The sequence below is a fragment of the Bufo bufo genome, chromosome 2 (assembly GCF_905171765.1).
Source record: "Bufo bufo chromosome 2, aBufBuf1.1, whole genome shotgun sequence".
NCBI classification, from domain to species: Eukaryota; Metazoa; Chordata; class Amphibia; order Anura; family Bufonidae; genus Bufo; species Bufo bufo.
Window position 1 is genome coordinate 656,791,281 of NC_053390.1, and position 25,922 is coordinate 656,817,202.

General features: G+C 42.5%; 1 protein-coding gene across 6 annotated transcripts in view; it reads right to left on the bottom strand.

The window, feature by feature from the left end:
- Positions 1–423: 423 nt before the first annotated feature.
- Positions 424–25,922, bottom strand: part of FBXW7 (F-box and WD repeat domain containing 7) — a 194,262-nt gene continuing 168,763 nt past the window's right edge. For all 6 annotated transcript variants that reach the window (XM_040418545.1, XM_040418544.1, XM_040418543.1 and 3 more), the window contains 7 exons: positions 24,706–24,829; positions 24,488–24,624; positions 17,142–17,255; positions 14,572–14,753; positions 7,251–7,476; positions 6,215–6,425; positions 424–2,230 (listed from right to left, as the gene is read on the bottom strand). In XM_040418545.1, the coding sequence (XP_040274479.1) occupies positions 1,962–2,230; positions 6,215–6,425; positions 7,251–7,476; positions 14,572–14,753; positions 17,142–17,255; positions 24,488–24,624; positions 24,706–24,829 (1,263 nt within the window). In that variant the 3' untranslated portion in view covers positions 424–1,961. The remainder of the gene's footprint in view (positions 2,231–6,214; positions 6,426–7,250; positions 7,477–14,571; positions 14,754–17,141; positions 17,256–24,487; positions 24,625–24,705; positions 24,830–25,922) is intronic.

Genomic DNA, 25,922 nt, shown 5'->3' on the forward strand with positions numbered 1-25,922 from the left:
CGTAGTGTCGCGCGTTCCCGTACATAGACTTCCGGGAACGCGCGACACTGGGCGTTCGCTTGTCTCTGTATGCGCGATTGTAAACGCCCGTACAATCGCGCATACAGAGCGTACGCTCAGTACGCTCTGGTGTGAACCCAGCGTGAAAAATACATGTCTGCTTTCTTCTCAAAAGCAGGCCAAATCGGTCCACAGGTTGTGTGTGGCATTGCTGCACAGCCCATTCACTTCAACAGAGCCCAGCAGCTGCAATACCACACAAAAAAAAACTGGACATCTTCCCATGTGTTATCAATTCAGCCATGTAGACACTATTAAGATTCAATGTATGATTAACGTCTCCAGATAAAATTGCACATTTCACGTTGAAAAGGCAGCAATAAAAGTCTGTAACATGAAAAAAAAAAAACACATTTTATTGCACTTAAGTTATAAGAAAATAAAATTTCTAAGTGAATCAAACCATAGACACAATCCCTTTAAACATTGTTTACCTCCATCACATCATGTTGTTACAGAACTGTAAAATGAACAAAATGGAATCTGATTTTAAAACCAGACTATAAATAACAAAAAAAAAAAATTTGAATGAGGAGGAACGAAAAAAAAAAAAAAAAAATTCAAAAGGTCGCATAGGATACAGTGTTAAACCACTTTTCACAGTTCAGCTTGAGTTGTGACTCTTGGAACATGAGGCAAAGTATTTGACAATTGTACACGGTATTTGCACGTGAAGCTTGCGCTGCAAAAAAAATAAAAAATCTTTGCCTTGCTTCATTTGTCACCTTGCCCTGTTTAACTGTAACAGCTGTTTTCCTCCCAAAATACTGTTATTTATTGAGTCTGATCAGTTGCTGTTTTTGTCAGTTGTGTTATGCTTTTATTTTTTTATTTTTATTTTTTAACATTCACCGCAGCCTCACAACAAAAAGTTCCCAAAAGAACAGGCCACAACACCTCTGTTCTAAGGAATGTCTTTACATTTACAAGAAAATAAGCTTTACACACTCAAATCTTTTCCATTTTTTCTTTGCAAGCAAACTTCACTCTTAATTGTCTGAAACTGTCCCACTTTCGGCCTCTTAGAGGCACAGTGGATTCAATTTTCAGTGGCAAAAAGTCTTTTTCTGTATCCAAACTAGAAGAAATTTGGAATTCAGTCTGGGACTAAAACGTCACAGCAGTAAAATAATAATAAAAAAAAAAATTGCTTTTTTTTTTCCTCTCCTTTCATTTAGCAGCATAAATATGTTTGGCCACTGGGAATACAGTACAGCTATGGGACAACAATCCCATTGATAAAAGACCTACTTGCTAGCACCAGCATCAAGATTTAGATCCATCTGAGAACGTAAAGACAAGCTTGTCACCCCAGAGCAACATATACATTGAAACATGTAGATGGAAGCAACAATAAGTAGAGAAACAGAGGTTAATACTGTGATTGTTTGACATTGGCAATAGTCCACAAAAAAAAAAAAAGGGATAAAACTGTAAAAAAAACAAAAACAAAAAACATTTCACAGTTTTTTTTTCAGCATTTCAAAAACCAGAAAAAAAAATGACTTTGTTGCAACTGCTCTCTTCTGAAGTCAACCAGTAATTTTTGAAGCGTTTAGTTAGGGTCTAGCTTTCCGGACAGCCCAGCTACTGGGTTGCCCCCTGTGACCAATAGGAGACTGCTAGAAATCATTGCACCTGGTTTCATTTTGAGAGTCCTCCTTTTTGCAAAAGAAAAAGGTAGCCCACATCAAAATGGGAAGTCATTTTGTGACAAGATGTCTTCTGATTCACCATGTGTAGGTCTTCGCAACATGTTGTCCCAAGCCTAGATCCTGTTTCACCAAGGCCAATGGATATTTTTGGAGGGAAGGACTGGGGAAGAAGTGGGAGGGGGGGGGGGGGGGGGGGAGGGGGGATTATGCAGTCTACAAATTTGGACAAATAAATTTCCCCAGCCTTCACTTCATGTCCACATCAAAGTCCAGCACCAGCAGCTTTGTCTCCTCAGTCCCATTTCTGCTTCCAACAGCACACACAAGCTTTGTGTTGGAGGCTCGAATCCGCCATACAACTCCTCCGCTTCCTCCACTTTCTAATGTCACCAGGTTCCGAATAAATTCACCAGTTTTCAAGTCCCATAGCTTTACAGTCCCATCATCTGAGCTGGTTATTACAAAATTCTTGTTGAACTGTAAACAAGTCACAGCGCTTTGATGTTTGTTGGGACCTATGGGGGGGGAAGGCATTTACATGGTTAATGCTTTCATAATGAAACAATATTAAAAAAAAAAATGGAGCCACCATAACATTCCATCACTGGCACTCACACAGTAAATGCATTATTTGTACACAAAGAACACCCAGTTGGGGGAGATTTGTTACTTTCCTCAATTTAGTCATAACTCAACCAGATTGTAAGAAACTACAGCAAATTCATGACTGTGGCACATGCGATGTGATCCTTTTGGTGCACCTTGCTAGACACTTTAGACATTTTTGCTTATGCCGTCTTTTAGCTGGCTGGCTTTGTACCAAGACAATGGTGTATTTTAAAAAGACTGTTACCTGAAAAAGGCCTATTGTTTTTACACTCAACATATTTTTTCACAATCTTTAATTACCTCATTTCTAATTTCCCATGTCATTAAAGGGGTTGTCCGAGTTATATAAATATAGGCCAATCTGTTTTATAGTATACCTAATAATACCTTTGTTAATTACTCTCCATCTATAATATCTTGACCCGCGAAGTCATCCAGCCAGCTCCCTGTGCTAAGGTTTTGTGTACAGCCGGGCCACTCCCTAAGGCAGGAATAAGCCTGTACACGAAACGTCAGAGCCTTGTGTGCCCACCCCCTCCCTCTGCGTCTGGCTGCCGGGCCGGCTCCTGTCAGGGATCGCTCATGCGCGATCCTTATCCAGGGCTGGCAGCCTTGTGAAAAGAGCATCACCCGGATCCACTGGAGTGCCCGCCCCCCTCCCTCTGCTTCTTACAGCCAGCCGGCTCCTGTGAGGGATCGCGCATGCACGATACTTAACAGTGCCCGCAGCCTTGTGTAAACACTGGCCATCGGACCCCAAAATAATATTAATATAAATTATATATATATATATATATATATATATATATATATATATATATATATATATATATATATACACATACACACACACATATACATACATATACACACACTTCATCTATGTATATAGAAAGATATATATACATAAAAAATAAATACACCGCAGCACTTCCAGTAGGGGAAAATAGTGGGATCATTTTAGTCACCCGTGCAACGTTTTGGTCCACTTGCTGGGACCATTTTCAAGCTTTTTCGGCTTGAAAATGGTCCCATCGAGTGGACCGAAACGTTGCACGGGTGAATAAAAGGATCGCACTATTTTCACCTACTGGAAGTGCTGCGGTGTATTTATTTTTTTTATTGATTATCACCTTGGTAAGGTGCAATACCGCTGGCACCCCTTTCTACTGGTGGTTTCATCAGGTGTGCTGCCCTGAATTTTTGTATTTTCCTATATACAGTTGCAAGAAAAAGTATGTGAACCCTTTGGAATGATATGGATTTCTGCACAAATTGGTCATAAAATGTGATCTGATCTTCATCTAAGTCACAACAATAGACAATCACAGTCTGCTTAAACTACTAACACACAAAGAATTAAATATTACCATGTTTTTATTGAACACCATGTGAACATTCACAGTGCAGGTGGAAAAAGTATGTGAACCCTTGGATTTAATAACTGGTTGAACCTCCTTTTGGCAGCAATAACTTCAACCAAACGTTTACTGTAGTTGCAGATCAGACGTGCACAACGGTCAGGAGTAATTCTTGACCATTCCTCTTTACAGAACTGTTTCAGTTCAGCAATATTCTTGGGATGTCTGGTGTGAATCGCTTTCTTGATGTCATGCCACAGCATCTCAATCGGGTTGAGGTCAGAACTCTGACTGGGCCACTCCAGAAGGCATATTTTCTTCTGTTTAAGCCATTCTGTTGATTTACTTCTATGCTTTGGGGTCGTTGTCCTGTTGCAACACCCATCTTCTGTTGAGCTTCAACTCGTGGACAGATGGCCTTAAGTTCTCCTGCAAAATGTCTTGATAAACTTGGGAATTCATTTTTCCTTCGATGATGGCAATCCGTCCAGGCCCTGACGCAGCAAAGCAGCCCCAAACCATGGATGCCCCCGCCACTATACTTCACAGTTGGGATGAGGTTTTGATGTTGGTGTGCTGTGCCTCTCTTATCTCTCCACACAAAGTGTTGAGTGTTTCTTCCAAACAACTCAACTTTGGTTTCATCTGTCCACAGAATATTTTGCCAGTACTGCTGTGGAACATCCAGGTGCTCTTGTGCAAACTGTAAACGTGCAGCAATGTTTTTTTGGACAGCAGTGGCTTCCTCTGTGGTATCCTCCCATGAAATCCATTCTTGTTTAGTGTTTTACATATCGTAGATTCGCTAACAGGGATGTTAGCATATGCCAGAGACTTTTGTAAGTCTTTAGCTGACACTCTAGGATTCTTCTTCACCTCATTGAGCAGTCTGCGCTGTGTTCTTTCAGTCCTCTTTACAGGACAGCCACTCCTAGGGAGAGAAGCAGCAGTGCTGAACTTTCTCCATTTATAGACAATTTGTCTTACCGTGTACTGATGAACAGCAAGGCTTTTGGAGATACCTTTATAACCCTTTCCAGCTTTATTCAAGTCAACAATTCTTAAATCGTAGGTCTTCTGAGAGCTCTTTTGTGCGAGGCATCATTCACATCAGGCAATGCTTCTTGTGAAAAGCAAACCCAGAACTGGTGTATGTTTTTTATAGGGCAGGACAGCTGTAACCAACACCTCCAATCTCATCTCATTGATTGGACTCCAGTTGGCTGACACCTCACTCCAATTAGCTCTTGGGGATGTCATTAGACTAGGGGTTCACATACTTTTTCCACCTGCACTGTGAATGTTTACATGGTGTGTTCAATAAAAACATGGTAACATTTAATTCTTTGTGTGTTAGTAGTTTAAGCAGACTGTGATTGTCTATTGTTGTGACTTAGATAAAGATCAGATCACATTTTATGACCAATTTGTGCAGAAATCCATATCATTCCAAAGGGTTCACATACTTTTTCTTGCAACTGTTCTAAAGAGTAGAAATAGGAGACAGATGCAAGCACTTCAAGGAAATATTATACAAAGAACATCATTATAATAATGATAAATTTAGGTAGCAGACCATAAAAAACAACAGCTCAAGAACGACATATCAAAAATCAATCCTTGCTTAAGAGTACCATACAAGACGCAATGACTTAATTAGACTGGGAGGCAGCATAAGCAGTCCAGTCCAATAAATCAAGTGAGTGGAATGGCAAGTATTTCCTCTTCTAAGAATAGTTGCAGGACGCAGGGCAGGGGACAATGGAGCTTTTTATTTCACCGCAAACATTTTCCTTCTGAACCAAAATTGACTATTTTTATGGCACTTTCAATGACTTCATTCCATGCATTTGATATTGCATCTAAATTCTAAACTATATTAATGTAAGTTTCAGAACAGACGCTTTTCAGCATATTTTCTAGAGCGTGAACAGATCTGACATCTTCAAACATAAATTATGGTGTTGCAGATCTAATGTATTAACCTGTTTCAGCTCTGTGAACTGAAGGTGGCACCTTGTATTGCTAAATACAGGAAGAAAATTGCTACATATAATGGACCACTTTATTTAAAGCGGTTCTCCAGTCATTTCTTCTAATCCGTAGTTAGCAATAACTTGTGGAAGGAAGAGGTTTTACATAGTACTTGACAATCCCTCACTCAGCCACCGTCCCTGCTGCGGGCTCTTCCACCCGGGTCCCGACCAGACATGTGCGTTTCTTTTCCTGTTCAGCTGCATTACAGCAAATGCAGCTGAATAGGAAAAGAAGCGACCAGATTTTGTCTGAAACTGGGTGGAAGAGCCCACAGCCGGGAAGGCGGCATCGGCCGATCCAGGGACAGGTAAGTATTAAACAACTTCCTTCCACAGGTTATTGCTAATTACAGATTAGAAGAAATGACTGGGGAACCCCTTTATCAAATAAAGGTCAGTGATTCAGCAATTAGCGTTAATTACGCTCCCGGATGATGTGTCACCTCCAGTTGCTGACGTCTGCCTTACACAGTAGAGATACATTATTAATTACCTTGCAATGTCTGTAAACACTGTCCTGTCTTAATGTCCCAGATTTTAACAGTAGAATCTGCGTTTCCAGACACAAGAATGTTGTCCTTCAGCTCCATTCCACTGGTTAACGACTGGTGCCCGGTAAGAGTATGGATACAATTCCCAGTCTCCACATCCCAGACTCTGATTGAGGTATCCAAAGATCCACTGACAACATGAATGCCATCAAACTGCCATGAAAAGACAACTTGGTTAAATAGAATTCCAACAAGACTGCACATACAGGGGCAATGGCACTTTGCAGAGAACCTCAATCCTTTAGGAGCTCATCTCTCAGACCATCTCAAACACTATTGAGGAGATTTATCATCAACCTGCACCTCTTTTTTTTGGTGTAAAACAAAAAGTCACAAACCTCACGTTTTGACGCGACAAATTTTGACGCAAGGGATGTTTCTACACTTTGTGAAAAGGAGATGTGGTGAGGGCAAGGAGTTAGTGAAGCCAGTGGGTCATGGAAGCAGGAGGAGCAAGGGTGCAAAAAGTGGCTTAGGCCAGCACCCTTGGTGTCCTTAACAGGACTAGCCTTCACGTCAATATACCGAGTATACTCCCTGGTTACAGACATCAAAATAGCATGACTGATGACGCAAAAAAAAAGATGCTCCTCGGCTGTCTAGATTGCAAAATTAGGTCACATGTAAGCATTCTACAGTAATGTGATGGAAAATAAGGCAGATAATCAGTGACCTACAATGGTACAGCCAATCACTTCCAGAAATCAGATGTTCCATATAACCAGAGGGCATCTGTGCAGACAGAGGAAGAAGAGCAAGGAGTCTGATGGTAAGGGCACAGTGTAATGAGCTATGAGCAAAGTAAATAGAAATCGGATTGGCATTTGACCTACATACACTTATAATAAGGCACATACAGCGCCAAATATATTTTTGCAGACAGACACACACATTCAGATACAGATACATTCGGGGGGGCTGATCCCTTAAGACACAGAAGCAGAAAGAATAAACATTTCCACAAATTAATATCCTCACCTGTAAGGAGTAGACTCTGTTTGTATGGCCTTGCAGTGTGTGTAAACAGGTTTCGGTCTCTGGATCCCAGACTTTCACCATGAAATCATAAGCCCCGCTAACCACTCTCCGTCCATCATACTGAACACAGCGGACAGCCGCTACATGCCCCATGAGAACGTGTAAGCACTGTCCCGTCTCTATATCCCAGACTCTGAGGGTGGCGTCTCGTGACCCACTTACTACCCTGGGTATGGGAATAAAAAAATAAAATCATTAGATACTAAATGCCAAGGGCACGCAGGTCATTCTTAGGCCTTATACACACACGGCTGTTTTTTGCTTCCATGTGCAGTCCGTTTCAGGAACAGATCGCACACAGACCCATACGCCTGTTTGGTCTTTTTTTTTTTTAAACTGACCCATAAAGCCTGATCCGAGAATCACAGTGCCTTTCCCATTTTGGTTGATTCTTGTGGATCAGAACAGCCCATTCTATTGATGGGAGGGAGAAAAAAAAAATATTTATGCACACAAATACATGGTTTGTTTTTTGGTAGACAAAAAATTGAACACAGAAGTAAAGCCCTTAAAGAAGTTGTCTCCCGGTGGTAAATAGCATTTATCATGTAGAGAAAGTTAATACAAGACACTTCCTAATGTATTGTGATTGTCCATATTGCCTCTTTTGCTGGCTTGATTAATTTTTCCATCACATTATACAAGGCTGGTTTCCATGGTTATGACCACTCCGCAATACAGCACCAGTGGTCGTGCTTGCACACGGTAGGAAAAAGCACTGGCCTCTCGGGTGGCCGGGACCGTGGGAGTGCACATATGTGCTTTTTCCTATAGTGTGCAAGCACAGTCACAGCTGCTGGATTGCACAGTGGTCATAAACCCTGGATAAGAGCAATGTATAAAGCTATGGAAAAATGAATCCAGCCAGCAAAGGAGGCAATATGGACAATCACAACACATTAGTAAGTGGCTTGTATTAACTTTCTCTACATGATAAATGCCATTTGCTGAAGTGAGACAGCCCCTTTAAAAAGGAATCTAACACCATCGACGTTCCGATCAAACGGTTTGCACAGAAAAATAGCTGTAGTTCACTTGATTAACCCGTAGGATACCAGTGCCGTACATGTACGGCTCTGGAAACTGGGACAGAAATCCCAGCACCGTACAGCTAAGGCGCTCTGATCGGGTGGGCGCAGGAGCTGTGCCTGCCCGATCAGCTACAGAGGTCCGGCACTGATAGCCAGACCCCTGCTGTATCGCCGGCATCGGTGAAAATACTGATGCAGTCACATTAACCCTTGCACTGCCATAGCCAGCGCTGACTGCGGCACGTGTGGTAACCACGCTGCTGTGACGGGGACCCGATGGCAGGGAAGGCAGCCCGATGCCTTCCTTAGGCATCGTGGCTGCCTTCCATGACAGACTGAGATCCAGCCCCCTTACAAATTATTTTTAAAAGTTTCAAAGTAGGCATCCTTTTCCAAAAATAAAGTAAAAGAGAAAATTGCAAAAAATAAAGAAAAAAAGAAAAAAGTAGACATTAGGTATCGACGCGTCCGTATCGACCGGCTCTATAAAAATATCACATGATCCACCCAGCCAGGTCAACACCGTAACAAATAAAAAAAACTGTCAAAAAAAGCCATTTTCTGGTCACCTTGCCTCACAAAAAGTGTAATACCAAGTGATCAAAAAGTCTTACGTACCCGAAAATGGTACCAGTCATCTGATCCCACAAAAAATTAGCCCCAAACTAAGACAATCGCCCAAAAAATAACAAGAATAGGGCTCTCAGAAAATGGCAACACAAAAACAAAATTTGATTCTGTTAAAAAAAGATTTCCCTGTGTAAAACTAAAAAATTAGACATACTAGGTATCGACGCATCCGTAACAACCTGCTCTATAAAAATATCACATTATATACCCCCTCAGGTGAATACTGTAAAAAAAAAAAAAAAAAGATTAAAAAAAACCTATGCCAAAACCACAGTTTTTTTCACCTACGCCTCACAAAAATGTTAATACCAAGCGATCAAAAAGTTATGTACTCCAAAATGGTACCAATCAAACAGTCACCTCATCCCGCAAAAAATGAGACCCTACATAAGACAATCGCATAAAAATCAAAAACCAATGTCACCCATAAACCTATCCATCAAAATCTACGCTGCAAAAGCCATATGGCGCTCCTTCCGTTCTGAGTCCTGCCATGAGCCCCCACAGCAGTTTACTACCACATATGGGTGTTGCCGTATTCAGGAGAAAATGGGTAACAAATTATGCGGTGCCTTTTCTCCTGTTACCCCTTGTGACTATGAAAAATTTGGGGCTAAAGCAAAATTTTATTGGAAGAAAGTAAACTTTAATTTTACAGTCAAGTGTTTCCAAATTTCATAAAACGCTTAGGGAGTCAAAGTGCTCAGTACCCCCCTTAATATATTCTTTAAGGAGTGTAGTTTCCAAAATGGGGTCACTTTTTGAGGGTTTCCACTATAGGGATACGTCAGAATCTCTTCAAATACAAAATGGTGCCTAAAAACCATTCTAGCGAAATCTGCCTCAAAATCCATATGGCGCTCCTTTCCTTCTGACCACTGCCACGTGCCCACAGAGCAGTTTACAGCCACATATGGGGTTTTGCTGTAAACTGCAGAATCAGAGTAATATACATTGAGGTTTATTTTGCTGTTAATCCTTGCTGTGTTGCAAAAAATAATTGTTTAACAAAAAAATCTACCAAAAAAGTGAAATTTCACCTCCATTTTCCTTTAATTCTTGTGGAACACCTCAAGGGTTAAAGTTTGTAACATCAGTTTTGAATAATTTGAGGGGGTTAGTTTCTAAAATGGGGTCATTTATGGGTGGGGTTCACATTACATAAACCCCTCAAAATCGCTTTATAACTGAATTGGTGCTTAAAAATGGTTTTGTAAATTTTTGTTGAAAGTTTGAAAAAAGGCTTCTAAACTTCTAAGCCTTCTAACGACCTAAAAAAATAAAATGACATTTACAGAATGATGCCAACATAAATACGACATATGGTGAATGTTGATTGATAACCATTTTATGAGGTATTACTACCGGTCTTAAAAGTAGAGAAATTGAAATGTAGAAAATTGAGAATTTTTCCCAATTGTTGGTAAACTTTGGTTTATCTTATAAATAAAGGTAAAATATATCGACTCAAATTTACCACTGTCATGAAGTACAATGTGTCACAAGAAAACAAAACCAGAATGGCCTGGATAAGTAAAAGCGTTCCAAAGTTATTACCACATAAAGTGACACGACAGATTTGCAAAAATCGGCCTGGGATTTAAGGCGAAAAGTGGCCGCGTGGTGAAAGGGTTAATTTTTTTTCCTTTTGTTGATCTGAGGCTTCGTTATGATACTTTTTCTTAATATGCAATTTAGGCCTTTAGCGCAATGAGGGCGTCACCATTGCTCTTGTTGTACCCAAGCTCCACTCCTTTTTGTGGCCAGCCCCTCCCTTGTTGCTTCAATTGACAGGGTCAGGCAGTGGCAAAACAGTGGAGGGACTGGCCACAAAAAGGAGCGGAGCTTGGGTGCAACAAGAGCAATGGTGGCAGCCTGATTGGTTCTAATTTGCATATGAAGAAAAAGTATCATAACTCTGGAATGGAGACTCGGACCAACAAAAGAAAAACAGTGAACCACAGCTATGTGGTAGAGTTTCCTTTTAAAGTTGAATTGGGCACTTAAAATTCTACAGATGCATAGGTATATCATTTTATACAGACCTACCCATCTCCATGGTTACAGACTACAAACAAACTTAACGTGTTGCCTGATCCTGCAGTCGTGTACTACCACCATCTGCATACCGCTATACTATCTGGAGATTAGACAGAAAAGGGGCAAATGCAAGTAATGTATCTATTGAGATGAATTTATGGTGTTTTATGGGGCTCCTGCTGACAGGAGACTAAAATCGGCACAGTGGAGTCTAGATATGAAAGTGCTCAGACAACCACTGGTCAAAAGCTTGCCCCATATCCGAGCAATGAACCACCAGTGTGTGAAGAGAGAACTCCGAGAATTAAAATATCGGACACCGCCAATCACTACTTGAAGAGGCGTTCTGCTTTTAAAGATTACATTTATTTATGTAGAGAATAAGATATGGACCAATTCTCTCATTTATATCTATTTAAAATTCTGCTTGCAGACCTTTATTATATCCGTGCCTCTCCCTAAAGAAAATAAATGGTACAGTCCATTTTAGTAGCGTGAAATGCATCCATAGGAGTGCTAGATCTGCCTAAACATGGCGTTAGTCATGTGACCCGCCCAGGTATCTAACAGGTGAATAGTAGTGCAGTGAGGAGCAGAACATGTACACTATATACAGTGTTACTATCTGCAGCAGCACTGCATCATCGTCCGTGTAGAAGCAGATCTCTGTGGTGACATCACTTCGTGACAGGCAGCCATTTTACAAATCACAACAGGCAAATAATGATGTAGTTACTGTAATAACCACAATAAAAACCATGATTCTACCACTAGTAGGGGTGGGCTGTATAGGCGATATAAATTTGGGCCACGATATGGATTTCCGCCATATCGCCGGACCGCGATATGATCGCGCTCTCTGCGCGAACTATTTTCTCCTGAGCCGGCCGGCACAGTGGAGACTGGAGAAGGAGGGAGTCCCTCCCCACTGTGCGCGGCTGCCGCTGAACACCAATGAGGACAGAGTAGGAGGAGGAGGGGAGGGACTGTGGCCACTGAGCCACCAATGAATGTGCCGGCCATATCCCACAGGGTCCCCCCCCCCATCATTGGTGGCAGTGGGCAGTTCCGATCGGAGTCCCAGCAGTGTAATGCTGGGGCTCCGATCGGTTACCATGGCAGCCAGGAGTCACGCTACTGAAGTCCTGGCTGCGATGGTATGTTAGTAAGCAGCATTATACTCACGTGCGCCGTGGCCGCCGGGCGCTCCTTCTTCTGTCTGTGCGGCTCATTGCTAATGATTATAGCATTAGCAATGCGCCGCACAGACCTATGAGAAGAAGGAGCGAACGGCGGCCACGGCGCACGTGAGTATAATGCTGCTCACTAACATACCATGGCAGCCAGGACTTCAGTAGCGTCCTGGCTGCCATGGTAACCGATCGGAGCCCCAGCATTACACTGCTGGGACTCCGATCGGACCTGCCCACTGCCCCAGAGGCCGGGGGGGCAGATCAGAGGCTGGGGGGGCAGATCAGAGGCTGGCTGCCATGGTCAGCTCCCTGCTGTTGTGTGCACAAAGCACAGGGCAGCAGGGAGAGTGTAAAGTCCTATTCACCCTAAGAGCTCTATTAGGGTGAATATGACAAGGGTTCTAGCCCTTAAGGAGGCTAATAGTTATTAAATAAAAAGTAAAAAAAATAAAATAAATTTAAACACCCCCCCCCCAATATAGAAAACAATATATCGCAATATATATCGCACATGCTTAAAATTATATCGCAATATAGATTTTAGGCCATATCGCCCACCCCTAACCACTAGTTCTATTTACATATCACATGGATGTGTCCTATGCGCTGACCCGGCACATGTATGTCATGTAACACTGCTGCTTACTGAATGTCAGGGTGTAAAGAGTGTCATATGACCAACGCCATGTTTCAGTTAGGCCATGGATGTATTACATTGAACTGATACATGGGCTATACCATTCTTCTGCATATAGGGGTCAACTGCCTAACATAAGAAAGGTATGTGTACAGAATTGAAAATATTTGTATATAAGAAAATTGTATGATTTCCTATTATGTAAACAAATTTTTTTTTAAAACCGAATACCACGTTAAAATAAAAACCACCATACTCATTTGTTTCTCCAGTTTTCCTCCTGCCGATGTTTGCTCACAAACCACGTCAGTGACCTGTGGCACTTGACTGCTGCAGCCAATAACTGTCCTCAGCTGCAACCATTGGGGACGGCGATTGGCTAAGGCTACTTTCACACTAGCGTTTTTGCTGGATCCGGCAGGGTCCAGCAAAAACACTTCAGTTACTGATAATACAACCATCTAGATCAGTTTGAACGGATCCGGTTGTATTATCTTTAACATTGTCAAAACGGATCAGTCATGAACTCCATTAAAAATTCAATGGGGACGGATCAGTTTTCTATTGTGGCAGATTGTGCCAGAGAAAACCGATTCGTCCCCTTGACTTGCATTGGGGTCATGACTGATCTGTTTTGCTCCGCATCCCCAGGACGGAAAGCAAAATACAACATGTTGCGGCTTGCTCTCCGGTCTGGGAACGCAACTAAACAGAACGGAATGCATTTTGGAGCATTCCGTTCTGTTTAGTTTTGTGCCCATTGTTTTTTTCTGGTATTGATCCCCTATGATGGAACTCAATACCGGAAAACGCTAGTGTGAAAGTAACCTTAGTCATGCGCCATATCCAACCACATAACTGCTGTTTGTAACCAAACAGTGGCAGGAGTACCAGACCAGCGCAACAGAAAACCAGTGTGGAGAAACGGTTGAGTATATCATGTTTCATGCTAATAAAGCAATTGCAGGACTTATCAGAAAATTGTAATTATCTCAAACAACCCCTTTAAGCACAAATAATACATAAAATTAATAAAACATGTGCAACTGGCATTTTTAATGGCAGGAATCTTGCTTTGCTGCAAATGCCCACAGACCACTAATACGTCATATGGCTTAGGCTACTTTCACACTTGCGTTTGGCGTTCCGCTTGTGGGCTCCGTTTGAAGGCGCTCACAAGCGGCCCCGAACGGATCCGTAGAGCCCCAATGCATTCTGAGTGGATGCGGATCCGCTCAGAATGCATCAGGATGGCTACGCTTGGCCTCTGTTCCGCTCAGCAGGCGGACATCCGAACGCAGCTTGCAGTGTTCGGGTGTCCGCCTGGCCGTGCGGAGCCAAATGGATCCGTCCAGACGTACAATGTAAGCCAATGGGGACGGATCTGTTTGAAGTTGACACAATATGGTGCAATTTCAAACGGATCCGTCCCCCATTGACTTTCAATGTAAAGTCTGGACGGATCCGTCTGACTAACTTTCACACTTTGAATTTTTACTGAACTATAATGCAGACGGATCCGTTCTGAACGGATCCCAACATCTGCATTATAGGAGCGGATCCGTCTGTGCAGACACCAGACGGATCCACTCTGAACGCAAGTGTGAAAGTAGCCTTATACTGTGCAATAACTACACTGCTTCAGTAAAAGGTGAAAGGAGGCCAAGAGGGAGTTAGAAGAGAGATACATATTTACGGTTTTCGTAATACAAAATGTTCTGCATTCTAACCTTTTTTCGTGTAGATGCATGCAGCGCACGGTGGAGGTATGTCCATAAAGAGTGTGTATACATTCCCCAGTCTCTGCATTCCATACTTTCAACGTCCTGTCTGTAGAACCACTGATGATTATGTTATCTCTCATCTGAGATGACCACACTCCACCCGTATGACCAACAAGAGTTCGAAGACACTGGAATGAGATCATTTTGGTTTAGAAAACTTATCTGAAAAATTATATGCAGGCTTCAGTTGCTACAACAGACAGTAAAAAAGAAAAGACAAAACACGAAAAGTAAATCAGGCAAAAACATGTGCATTAAAACCAGTCTAAAACAGGGATGCCCAACCTGGGGCCCTCCAGCGGTTAGAAAACTACAACTCCCACCATGGCCTGCTGTGGGCCGATAGCTGTAGGCTGTCCAGGCATGCTGGGAATTGCAGTTTTGCAGCAGCTGGAAGGCTGCCGGCCTGGCAGCCATGGTCTAAAAGATACCAGTCCTTACTGGGACAAGAAAATAAGGCCCAGACAACATCTCATAACTTCAGTGGGATTCAACAACATGGTCCAGTCAATAAGTACAAACAATGTGCAATATATTACAGTATGCAGCGCATAATACAGCTGTAAACCATAATTCACTTTCAGATGTCACATTGCAAAGCAACTAATAAAAAACCCAACGGCAAAGAAAGAAAGGGATAACATCTATATTAAAAAGCCATTTACGCTTAGCTGTAGGCCTCGAATGAAGAGCGCTTGGCATATGATTGGGCACTGAGCTCTAGTATCAAATCTTCCCACCTGCACATGACCGACATGATGTAAGACTACTCTCCATTAACATATTATCAAACACATTTATCAGCAGACCTTGTGACTCCAAAGGATATTATTTGCAGAAACCAGGTAGTATGGTCTCCTTGCTGCCCTGTGCGCCTTGGGCGATTTGTAACACTACTACATGTACCAGACTGGGTGGAGACGTCAATGATTGAGTTTTATCACATTCAGTAAAACCTAACTGCCCAAGGCATGCATTTTTCTCTTGCACGCTTTTGTCGGGCTGAATCAAGCAGATATTGCAGAACATGATGAATAATAACATTTAGCAGTACCGACATAGGAAAAGCACCAAGACTCCAAGTGCTTCAGCCTGCCCAAGTAACAGGACAAACAATCCAATGGTAGTCGATAAAAAAAATATACGGAAAATAACCCAAAAACCTAAGGTGCCCTCAGCATACTTGTAGGCACACGGAGCACCGCCTGGGACCTGTCAAGCTCTGAAGTAAGCCGCTGCACCCAATGATCATTCATCCCTAATACAGTTTCATGGTTAGTTGGCAGCACGTCCCCATTTACACAGGGCGATGCGCTGCTGACTAATGACGATTTTTTTTTTTTTTTAGTGCCACATAAACAATGGGATCATCCGAAAAAAGGAGACTTGTTTGTAAGCTGATTGAGGGCACATTTCTATGGGCAAATTATCAGAAACGAGGGTTCTTTCATTCCCAACATGATCATCTGCACATCAAAAAAGGCCCTTTGACGGCCTTTTTTGGCATTGAGAGTACGGTGACGTGTCATCAGTGCGCCACCATTGAAATACATTATATGAAATGTTGCACAGAAAAATGGCGTGATGTAGCCATGCCATTTTGTGTGGTATGACATGACGCCGTGTAGCTGTCCCCTAGGCGAGCATCAATAAATTGATAATGGGATCATTGCTGCTATAGAATCCATTATTATTGTGGCTGGGTCCCGCAAAAAAACTCTTCAGATGTCCTTTCCCCACTGTATGCCATACATTACTCCTGAAGAAGCGAGGCACAGGTATCCAGTACAGATGATAATCAACAAAGGGTACTGTGCTCTGGTAAACTAAAGATCCCAATGTTGGTTTTAGGGGAGGGATCAGTAAACCAATCTCATACAGCATGAAAATCTTGAGACATCATCATGGGAAAAGCCTGCGCTAAAGAATGTGAACAAACAGGGAGTGGCAGCACGGCGTATCTCCTGAAGGCATTTCTTACAAGGACGCCACGCTGCCTTAAAGCATATAAACAGTACACCCATCTTGTATAGCCTGATCAATGAGTGGAGAATTCAGACAATAGACAAATCAAAATGAGCAGCTTGATGAAAGCATCAGCAAAATGTAGAAGTAATAAGGTCACAGCCTTCAGACAACTGCCATAGTGAAGGTCAGAATAGAAAAGTAAAAAAAAACAAAAAAAAAAACTTTACTGCCCTGAAAAGCTGAGTAGTTTAGCCACTATTTACATAGATAACAAAAATAGAATTTTCTCAGCTTCCCCCTCCCCAATTAATTACTGAACTAGGCTGCCTTACCTACTGCTGCAAAACAGGGGGCAAGCAGGACACGATATGACGTTACTTTTAAAGAGGCCATAAATATACTGTGTAACTGTCTAGAAGCATCCAAGCCAGGCAAAAGGAGAAAAAAAACACACAAAAACTCAATATTGTCCTGCTTCAACAGTTAAAAGCACATAGAAAAACTGAGCACCCCAAAAAATGCTGGAATCACAAACATGAACCTCTTACCTTTCCAGTCACCGCTGACCACACTTTCAAAGTGTTGTCATCAGAACCACTAACTATCCGGTTCCCACAGAACTGGAGGCAAGTAATCACATGATCATCATGACCTTTAAGCACCTAGGAGAAGACAACAAAACATTTTTAGATTATTTCATTTATCGCTTCCTTCAACATCTGGGTTTAGTAGAGTCTTAGGCCCCTCGCAGGCGAGCGTGTCCGGATGCGTTGCGGCAAACCCGCGCGAGTAGGTACCCAATTGCAGTCAGTTTTGACTGCGATTGCGTTTTGTTGTTCAGTTTTTATCGCGCGGGTGCAATGTGTTTTGCACACGCGTGATAAAAAACTGAATGTGGTACCCAGACCTGGACTTCTTCAGAGAAGTTCAGGTTTGGGTTCAAGGTTGTGTAGATTGTATTATTTCCCCTTATAACATGGTTATAAAGGAAAATAATAGCATTCTGAATACAGAATGCATAGTACAATAGGGCTGGAGGGGTTAAAAAAAAATAATTTTTTTTTAACTCAATCCACTTGTTCGCGCAGGCGGCATCTCTTCTGTCTTCTTCTTTGAGGAATAGGACCTTTGATGACGTCACTGTGCTCATCACATGATCTTTTACCATGGTGATGGATCATGTGACAGACCATGTGATGAGCGTAGTGACGTCAAAGGTCCTATTCCTCAAAGAAGACGACAGAAGAGATGCCGGCTGCGCGAACAAGGGGATTAAGGAGAGTTAAATTATTTTTTACCCCTCCAGCCCTATTGTACTATGCATTCTGCATTAAGAATGCTATTATTTTCCCTTATAACCATGTTACGCATTGCACCCGCGCGGAAAACACGCTCGTGTGAAAGGGGCCTTAACCACCTCAGCCCCCAGTGCTTAAACACCCTGAAAGACCAGGCCACTTTTTACACTTCTGACCTACACTACTTTCACCGTTTATTGCTCGGTCATGCAACTTACCACCCAAATGAATTTTACCTCCTTTTCTTCTCACTAATAGAGCTTTCATTTGGTGGTATTTCATTGCTGCTGACATTTTTACTTTTTTTGTTATTAATCGAAATTTAACGATTTTTTTGCAAAAAAATGACATTTTTCACTTTCAGTAGTAAAATTTTGCAAAAAAAACGACATCCATATAGAAATTTTGCTCTAAATTTATAGTTCTACATGTCTTTGATAAAAAAAAAATGTTTGGGTAAAAAAAAAATGGTTTGGGTAAAAGTTATAGCGTTTACAAACTATGGTACAAAAATGTGAATTTCCGCTTTTTGAAGCAGCTCTGACTTTCTGAGCACCTGTCATGTTTCCTGAGGTTCTACAATGCCCAGACAGTACAAACACCCCACAAATGACCCCATTTCTGAAAGTACACACCCTAAGGTATTCGCTGATGGGCATAGTGAGTTCATAGAACTTTTTATTTTTTGTCACAAGTTAGCGGAAAATTATGATTTTTTTTTTTTTTTTTTTTTTCTTACAAAGTCTCATATTCCACTAACTTGTGACAAAAAATAAAAAGTTTTATGAACTCACTATGCCCATCAGCGAATACCTTGGGGTCTCTTCTTTCCAAAATGGGGTCACTTGTGGGGTAGTTATACTGCCCTGGCATTCTAGGGGCCCAAATGTGTGGTAAGGAGTTTGAAATCAAATTCTGTAAAAAATGACCTGTGAAATCCGAAAGGTGCTCTTTGGAATATGGGCCCCTTTGCCCACCTAGGCTGCAAAAAAGTGTCACACATCTGGTATCTCCGTACTCAGGAGAAGGTGGGGAATGTGTTTTGGGGTGTCATTTTATATATACCCATGCTGGGTGAGAGAAATATCTTGGCAAAAGACAACTTTTCCCATTTTTTTATACAAAGTTGTCATTTGACCAAGATATTTATCTCACCCAGCATGGGTATATGTAAAAAGACACCCCAAAACACATTCCTCAACTTCTCCTGAGTACGGGGATACCAGATGTGTGACACTTTTTTGCAGCCTAGGTGGGCAAAGGGGCCCATATTCCAAAGAGCACCTTTCGGATTTCACTCCTCATTTTTTCCTGAATTTGATTTCAAACTCCTTACCACACATTTGGGCCCCTAGAATACCAGGGCAGTATAACTACCCCACAAGTGACCCCATTTTGGAAAGAAGACACCCCAAGGTATTCCGTGAGGGGCATGGCGAGTTCCTAGAATTTTTTATTTTTTGTCACAAGTTAGTGGAAAATGATGATTTGTTTTTTAATTTTTTTTTTCATACAAAGTCTCATATTCCACAAACTTGTGACAAAAAATAAAAACTTCCATGAACTCACTATGCCCATCAGCGAATACCTTGGGGTCTCTTCTTTCCAAAATGGGGTCACTTGTGGGGTAGTTATACTGCCCTGGCATTCTAGGGGCCCAAATGTATGGTAAGTAGGTAAATGACCTGTGAAATCCGAAAGGTGCTCTTTGGAATGTGGGCCCCTTTGCCCACCTAGGCTGCAAAAAAGTGTCACACATCTGGTATCTCTGTATTCAGGAGAAGTTGAGGAATGTGTTTTGGGGTGTCTTTTTACATATACCCATGCTGGGTGAGATAAATATCTTGGTCAAATGCCAACTTTGTATAAAAAAAATGGGAAAAGTTGTCTTTTGCCAAGATATTTCTCTCACCCAGCATGGGTATATGTAAAATGACACCCCAAAACACATTCCCCAACTTCTCCCGATTACGGAGATACCAGATGTGTGACACTTTTTTGCAGCCTAGGTGGGCAAAGGGGCCCATATTCAAAAGAGCACCTTTCGGATTTCACAGGTCATTTTTTACAGAATTTGATTTCAAACTCCTTACCACACATTTGGGCCCCTAGAATGCCAGGGCAGTATAACTACCCCACAAGTGACCCCATTTTGGAAAGAAGAGACCCCAAGGTATTCGCTGATGGGCATAGTGAGTTCATGGAACTTTTTATTTTTTGTCACAAGTTAGTGGAATATGAGACTTTGTATGAAAAAAAAAAAAAAAAAAAAAATAAGCATTTTCCACTAACTTGTGACAAAAAATAAAAAATTCTAGGAACTCGCCATGCCCCTCACGGAATACCTTGGGGTGTCTTCTTTCCAAAATGGGGTCACTTGTGGGGTAGTTATACTGCCCTGGCATTTTCCAGGGGCCCTAATGTGTGGTAAGTAGGTAAATGACCTGTGAAATCCTAAAGGTGCTCTTTGGAATATGGGCCCCTTTGCCCACCTAGGCTGCAAAAAAGTGTCACACATGTGGTATCGCCGTATTCAGGAGAAGTTGGGGAATGTGTTTTGGGGTGTCATTTTACATATACCCATGCTGGGTGAGAGAAATATCTTGGCAAAAGACAACTTTTCCCATTTTTTTATACAAAGTTGGCATTTGACCAAGATATTTCTCTCACCCAGCATGGGTATATGTAAAATGACACCCCAAAACACATTCCCCAACTTCTCCTGAGTACGGCGATACCAGATGTGTGACACTTTTTTGCAGCCTAGATGCGCAAAGGTGCCCAAATTCCTTTTAGGAGGGCATTTTTAGACATTTGGATACCAGACTTCTTCTCACGCTTTGGGGCCCCTAGAATGCCAGAGCAGTATAAATACCCCACATGTGACCCCATTTTGGAAAGAAGACACCCCAAGGTATTCAATGAGGGGCATGGCGAGTTCATAGAAATTTTTTTTTTTTGGCACAAGTTAGCGGAAATTGATATTTTTAATTTTTTTCTCACAAAGTCTCCCGTTCCGCTAACTTGGGACAAAAAATTCAATCTTTCATGGACTCAATATGCCCCTCACGGAATACCTGGGGGTGTCTTCTTTCCGAAATGGGGTCACATGTGGGGTATTTATACTGCCCTGGCATTCTAGGGGCCCTAAAGCGTGAGAAGAAGTCTGAAATATAAATGTCTAAAAAATTTTACGCATTTGGATTCCGTGAGGGGTATGGTGAGTTCATGTGAGATTTTATTTTTTGACACAAGTTAGTGGAATATGAGACTTTGTAAGAAAAAAAAAAAAAAATTCTGCTAACTTGGGCCAAAAAAATATCTGAATGGAGCCTTACAGAGGGGGGGATCAATGACAGGGGGGTGATCAATGACAGGGGGGGTGATCAATGACAGGGGGGTGATCAGGGAGTCTATATGGGGTGATCACCACAGTCATTGATCATGCCCCTGTAAGGCTTCATTCAGACGTCCGGATGCGTTTTGCGGATCCGATCCATCTATCAGTGCATCCGTAAAAATCATGCGGACATCTGAATGGAGCTTTACAGGGGGGTAATCAATGACAGGGGGGTGATCAGGGAGTCTATATGGGGTGATCACCACAGTCATTGATCATGCCCCTGTAAGGCTTCATTCAGACGTCCGGATGCGTTTTGCGGATCGGATCCATCTATCAGTGCATCCGTAAAAATCATGCGGACATCTGAATGGAGCTTTACAGGGGGGTGATCAATGACAGGGGGGTGATCAGGGAGTCTATATGGGGTGATCACCACAGTCATTGATCATGCCCCTGTAAGGCTTCATTCAGACGTCCGGATGCGTTTTGCGGATCGGATCCATCTATCAGTGCATCCGTAAAAATCATGCGGACATCTGAATGGAGCTTTACAGGGGGGTGATCAATGACAGGGGGGTGATCAGGGAGTCTATATGGGGTGATCACCACAGTCATTGATCATGCCCCTGTAAGGCTTCATTCAGACGTCCGGATGCGTTTTGCGGATCGGATCCATCTATCAGTGCATCCGTAAAAATCATGCGGACATCTGAATGGAGCTTTACAGGGGGGTGATCAGGGAGTCTATATGGGGTGATCACCACAGTCATTGATCATGCCCCTGTAAGGCTTCATTCAGACGTCCGGATGCGTTTTGAGGATCGGATCCATCTATCAGTGCATCCGTAAAAATCATGCGGACATCTGAATGGAGCTTTACAGGGGGTTGATCAGGGAGTCTATATGGGGTGATCACCACAGTCATTGATCATGCCCCTGTAAGGCTTCATTCAGACGTCCGGATGCGTTTTGCGGATCGGATCCATCTATCAGTGCATCCGTAAAAATCATGCGGACATCTGAATGGAGCTTTACAGGGGGGTGATCAGGGAGTCTATATGGGGTGATCACCACAGTCATTGATCATGCCCCTGTAAGGCTTCATTCAGACGTCCGGATGCGTTTTGAGGATCGGATCCATCTATCAGTGCATCCGTAAAAATCATGCGGACATCTGAATGGAGCTTTACAGGGGGGTGATCAGGGAGTCTATATGGGGTGATCACCACAGTCATTGATCATGCCCCTGTAAGGCTTCATTCAGACGTCCGGATGCGTTTTGAGGATCGGATCCATCTATCAGTGCATCCGTAAAAATCATGCGGACGTCTGAATGGAGCTTTACAGGGGGTTGATCAATGACAGGGGTGTAATCAATGACAGGGGGGGTGATCAGGGAGTCTATATGGGGTGATAACCACAGTCATTGATCACGCCCCTGTAAGGCTTCATTCAGACGTCCGGATGCGTTTTGCGGATCTGATCCATCTATCAGTGGATCCGTAAAAATCATGCGGACATCTGAATGGAGCTTTACAGGGGGGTAATCAATGACAGGGGGGTGATCAATGACAGGGGGGTGATCAGGGAGTCTATATGGGGTGATCAGGGGTGATCAGGGGCTAATAAGGGGTTAATAAGTGACGGGGGGGGGTGTAGTGTAGTGTAGTGGTGCTTGGTGGGACTTTACTGAGCTACCTGTGTCCTCTGGTGGTCGATCCAAACAAAGGGGACCACCAGAGGACCAGGTAGCAGGTATATTAGACGCTGTTATCAAAACAGCGTCTAATATACCTGTTAGGGGTTAAAAAAAACACATCTCCAGCCTGCCAGCGAACGATCGCCGCTGGCAGGCTGGAGATCAACTCTCTTACCTTCCGTTCCTGTGAGCGCGCGCGCCTGTGTGCGCGCGTTCACAGGAAATCTCGCCCATCGCGAGATGACGCATATATGCGTGACTCTGCGCAGGGCTGCCACCTCCGGAACGCGATCCTGCGTTAGGCGGTCCGGAGGTGGTTAAAAGGGCACTAATACAAATAGATGCAAACATTCTATATGAACTAAGCCCTCACTTTGATATGATAAAATCTAAGACCCTCAGCCAATATATTTTGATTAAAACACATCTGTGCCCCTCCACCCGCGCCAAGGTGGTCTCAGTCAGGGAAGTCCTACTCTGAACCTACATATGCCGTTGGGCATTAATGTTCAGAAGAGCAGACCCTGCACATATAGTGTGCTGCTCCTAGATACCTCTGTGTGCATCAAGCAACCAATCAGCGGAGGAACACACAGCTATATGTACCACCTAATCAAAGTCGCCTCTGAGATAGGCGGGGCAAGAGTGCACATGAATGCTACTCCCAGGATAAGATAGGAGCGCATTCAATTTTATCTTGGGATTGTAATTCTTGTGCACTTCTGCCAGACCTTTCCCACAGGCGACCTTGACTAGGTGGTACATATAGCCGTGTGTTCCTCCGCTCATTGGGTGTATTACAGGTATTGACTTATGATGATTAACATTACCCTATCGGGCAAGCATTGCGCACCACGGTCTAATTAGGTTGCGGGCACTACCTGGATCATGTGCAGTACATTGAGCACGTGATCCTAGCCCAGTTTCAACACACAATAACCCATGGATAAGTTCTTTAAGAGACTACCATATAAAACAAGAAATTAGTTTCAGAGTCTGACATTTTAAAGTAAACCTGTCATAAGGAAAGTGCAGTGCAGTCTGCAGACAGCGATAGCTGAAGCATCCAACCAGGAGACCATTACAGCCATCATTCAGAGCAGAGAGGTTGGGATGTGAAGCAGCAAAACAGAGCACTTCACAATGAATCTCTGTGCTAGGACCTCGAGAAAATAGAATCTAGCAGAATAAAACTTCATATTCTCACTACTCCTCACAAGAAAAGCTCTGCAAAAGGTATGTTTTGAACTGCTCTCCCCAGCCCCTACCTAATGCTCTCAACAGTTTAGCATGGTCAAAACCACTGACAGACTCCCTTTAAAGTTCTGCACTGCATTTTCAATGGTGACCGTTTCCCTTTAAAAATGGCACCATACATGAGGAAGATATCAATAAGAACATGAACTCAGTGACCAGCCAACTCCTTTATGCTGTAATGTGACACTATAAATATATACTTTGAGGGTCATATCTTAAATTTAGTAACAGTGGAGATGTTCAACGTAAAACTTCTCTTCTTACATTATTAGACACCACAACTTTTTGTCACCGTACCTTTGGGGATTTAAGTTCACCTCGTCGCCAGTTTGTATCGATTCTGTGTTGTCTAATATAAGCACTTTTCCATGGACTGTGTGTGAATCCGGGTTTTAATACTTTTCTTCTTTTTATATATAACGGTTCATCGATACCTAAAGAAAGCCATGCGGGAAGTTAACGGACATATGTAGAACTGACAATGCAGGGAAATCCACTCCTTTAACGGCCCTTACCATCCTCTTTGCATTTTTCTCTCCACAAAAGGTTGTCTTCGGCTAGTATTCTCCAGTACCGACACGTCTGTGCTGCTTGGAGAAGATCCTTAGGTTCAAGAAATGAAAGAACATACAACGCCAACTGGAAAAGACAGACATTTGTGGACCAATTAAAATCAACATAAGTAAAAGAAAAATGCAAATTCACACGGTATACCTTCTTACATTAACATGGGCATACAGCACATGTCGAGAGACTTCCATGGCATACAGGCCGAAAGGGAAAAGGAGATGTGAACAAAGTGAAATGAAGTGTGTGCCGTTACATAGTTAGTGGGTCCACCAAGGAAGGCAATTTACCAAAGTAGAAAAATTATTCTGACTACCTACGGTAAATTGTAGAGTTCCCATGATTAAAATTCTACATTAATAGCAAATATTGAACAGCAATGTCTACCCTTAGCTGTTATATAACCCATCAGGACTTGGATGACTTAACTTGGCCTTCCTTGCAGTCTCCCTTCCGGACGCTCTGATTTCCTCTATATGTCTACATGGTAGGTATAAGGCTTCCTCTATTGCAGCATGGTGTAGTGCCAGATTGCAACTAACAGCTGGCTCTGCTAAATGAGACATATCAAATCAGGAAGGAAATGACTTATTTCTAAGTGTAGTTCTCCAAAGACACAATCTTCCAATGGATTAAATTAAACTGCTGCTGGAAAATCCTCTTAAACATGTCAACCATTAAACACTGATTGTTTCACATGGATTTCAAGACCGGAAAATCTGAGGTTAACGCAAAAAGGATAATAAAAAATAAAATAAAAAATTCTGTGAAGGTAATTTTAAAAACATAAAATCACAGTCAACTATTTGAGGTTTTAGTGCTAAAGGATTCAAAATTTTACTGAGCCGATACACAGGGGTGGGGTGGGGGGAGGGCTATAATTACTTTTACATAAGGGGGCAGAAAACAAACCTTTATAGAAGAGTTAAAGACGTGTGCGTGGAGATTTATGTAGAAAAGGTCACCAGAGATACCTTGTGCAACATCCTTGTTACAGGTCACATAGTGACCAGAGGAAGCAGGAGATAAATCAGCCATTGGATGGTTGGTGTTATGGTCAAAGCCACACCTCAAATATCCAATGTCAGAGCGTTAATGGATGTGAGATATGTGCTCGGGCAGAAAGGACACGGTGATAAGTAGGGGGCAAGAGATGTTCCAAAAT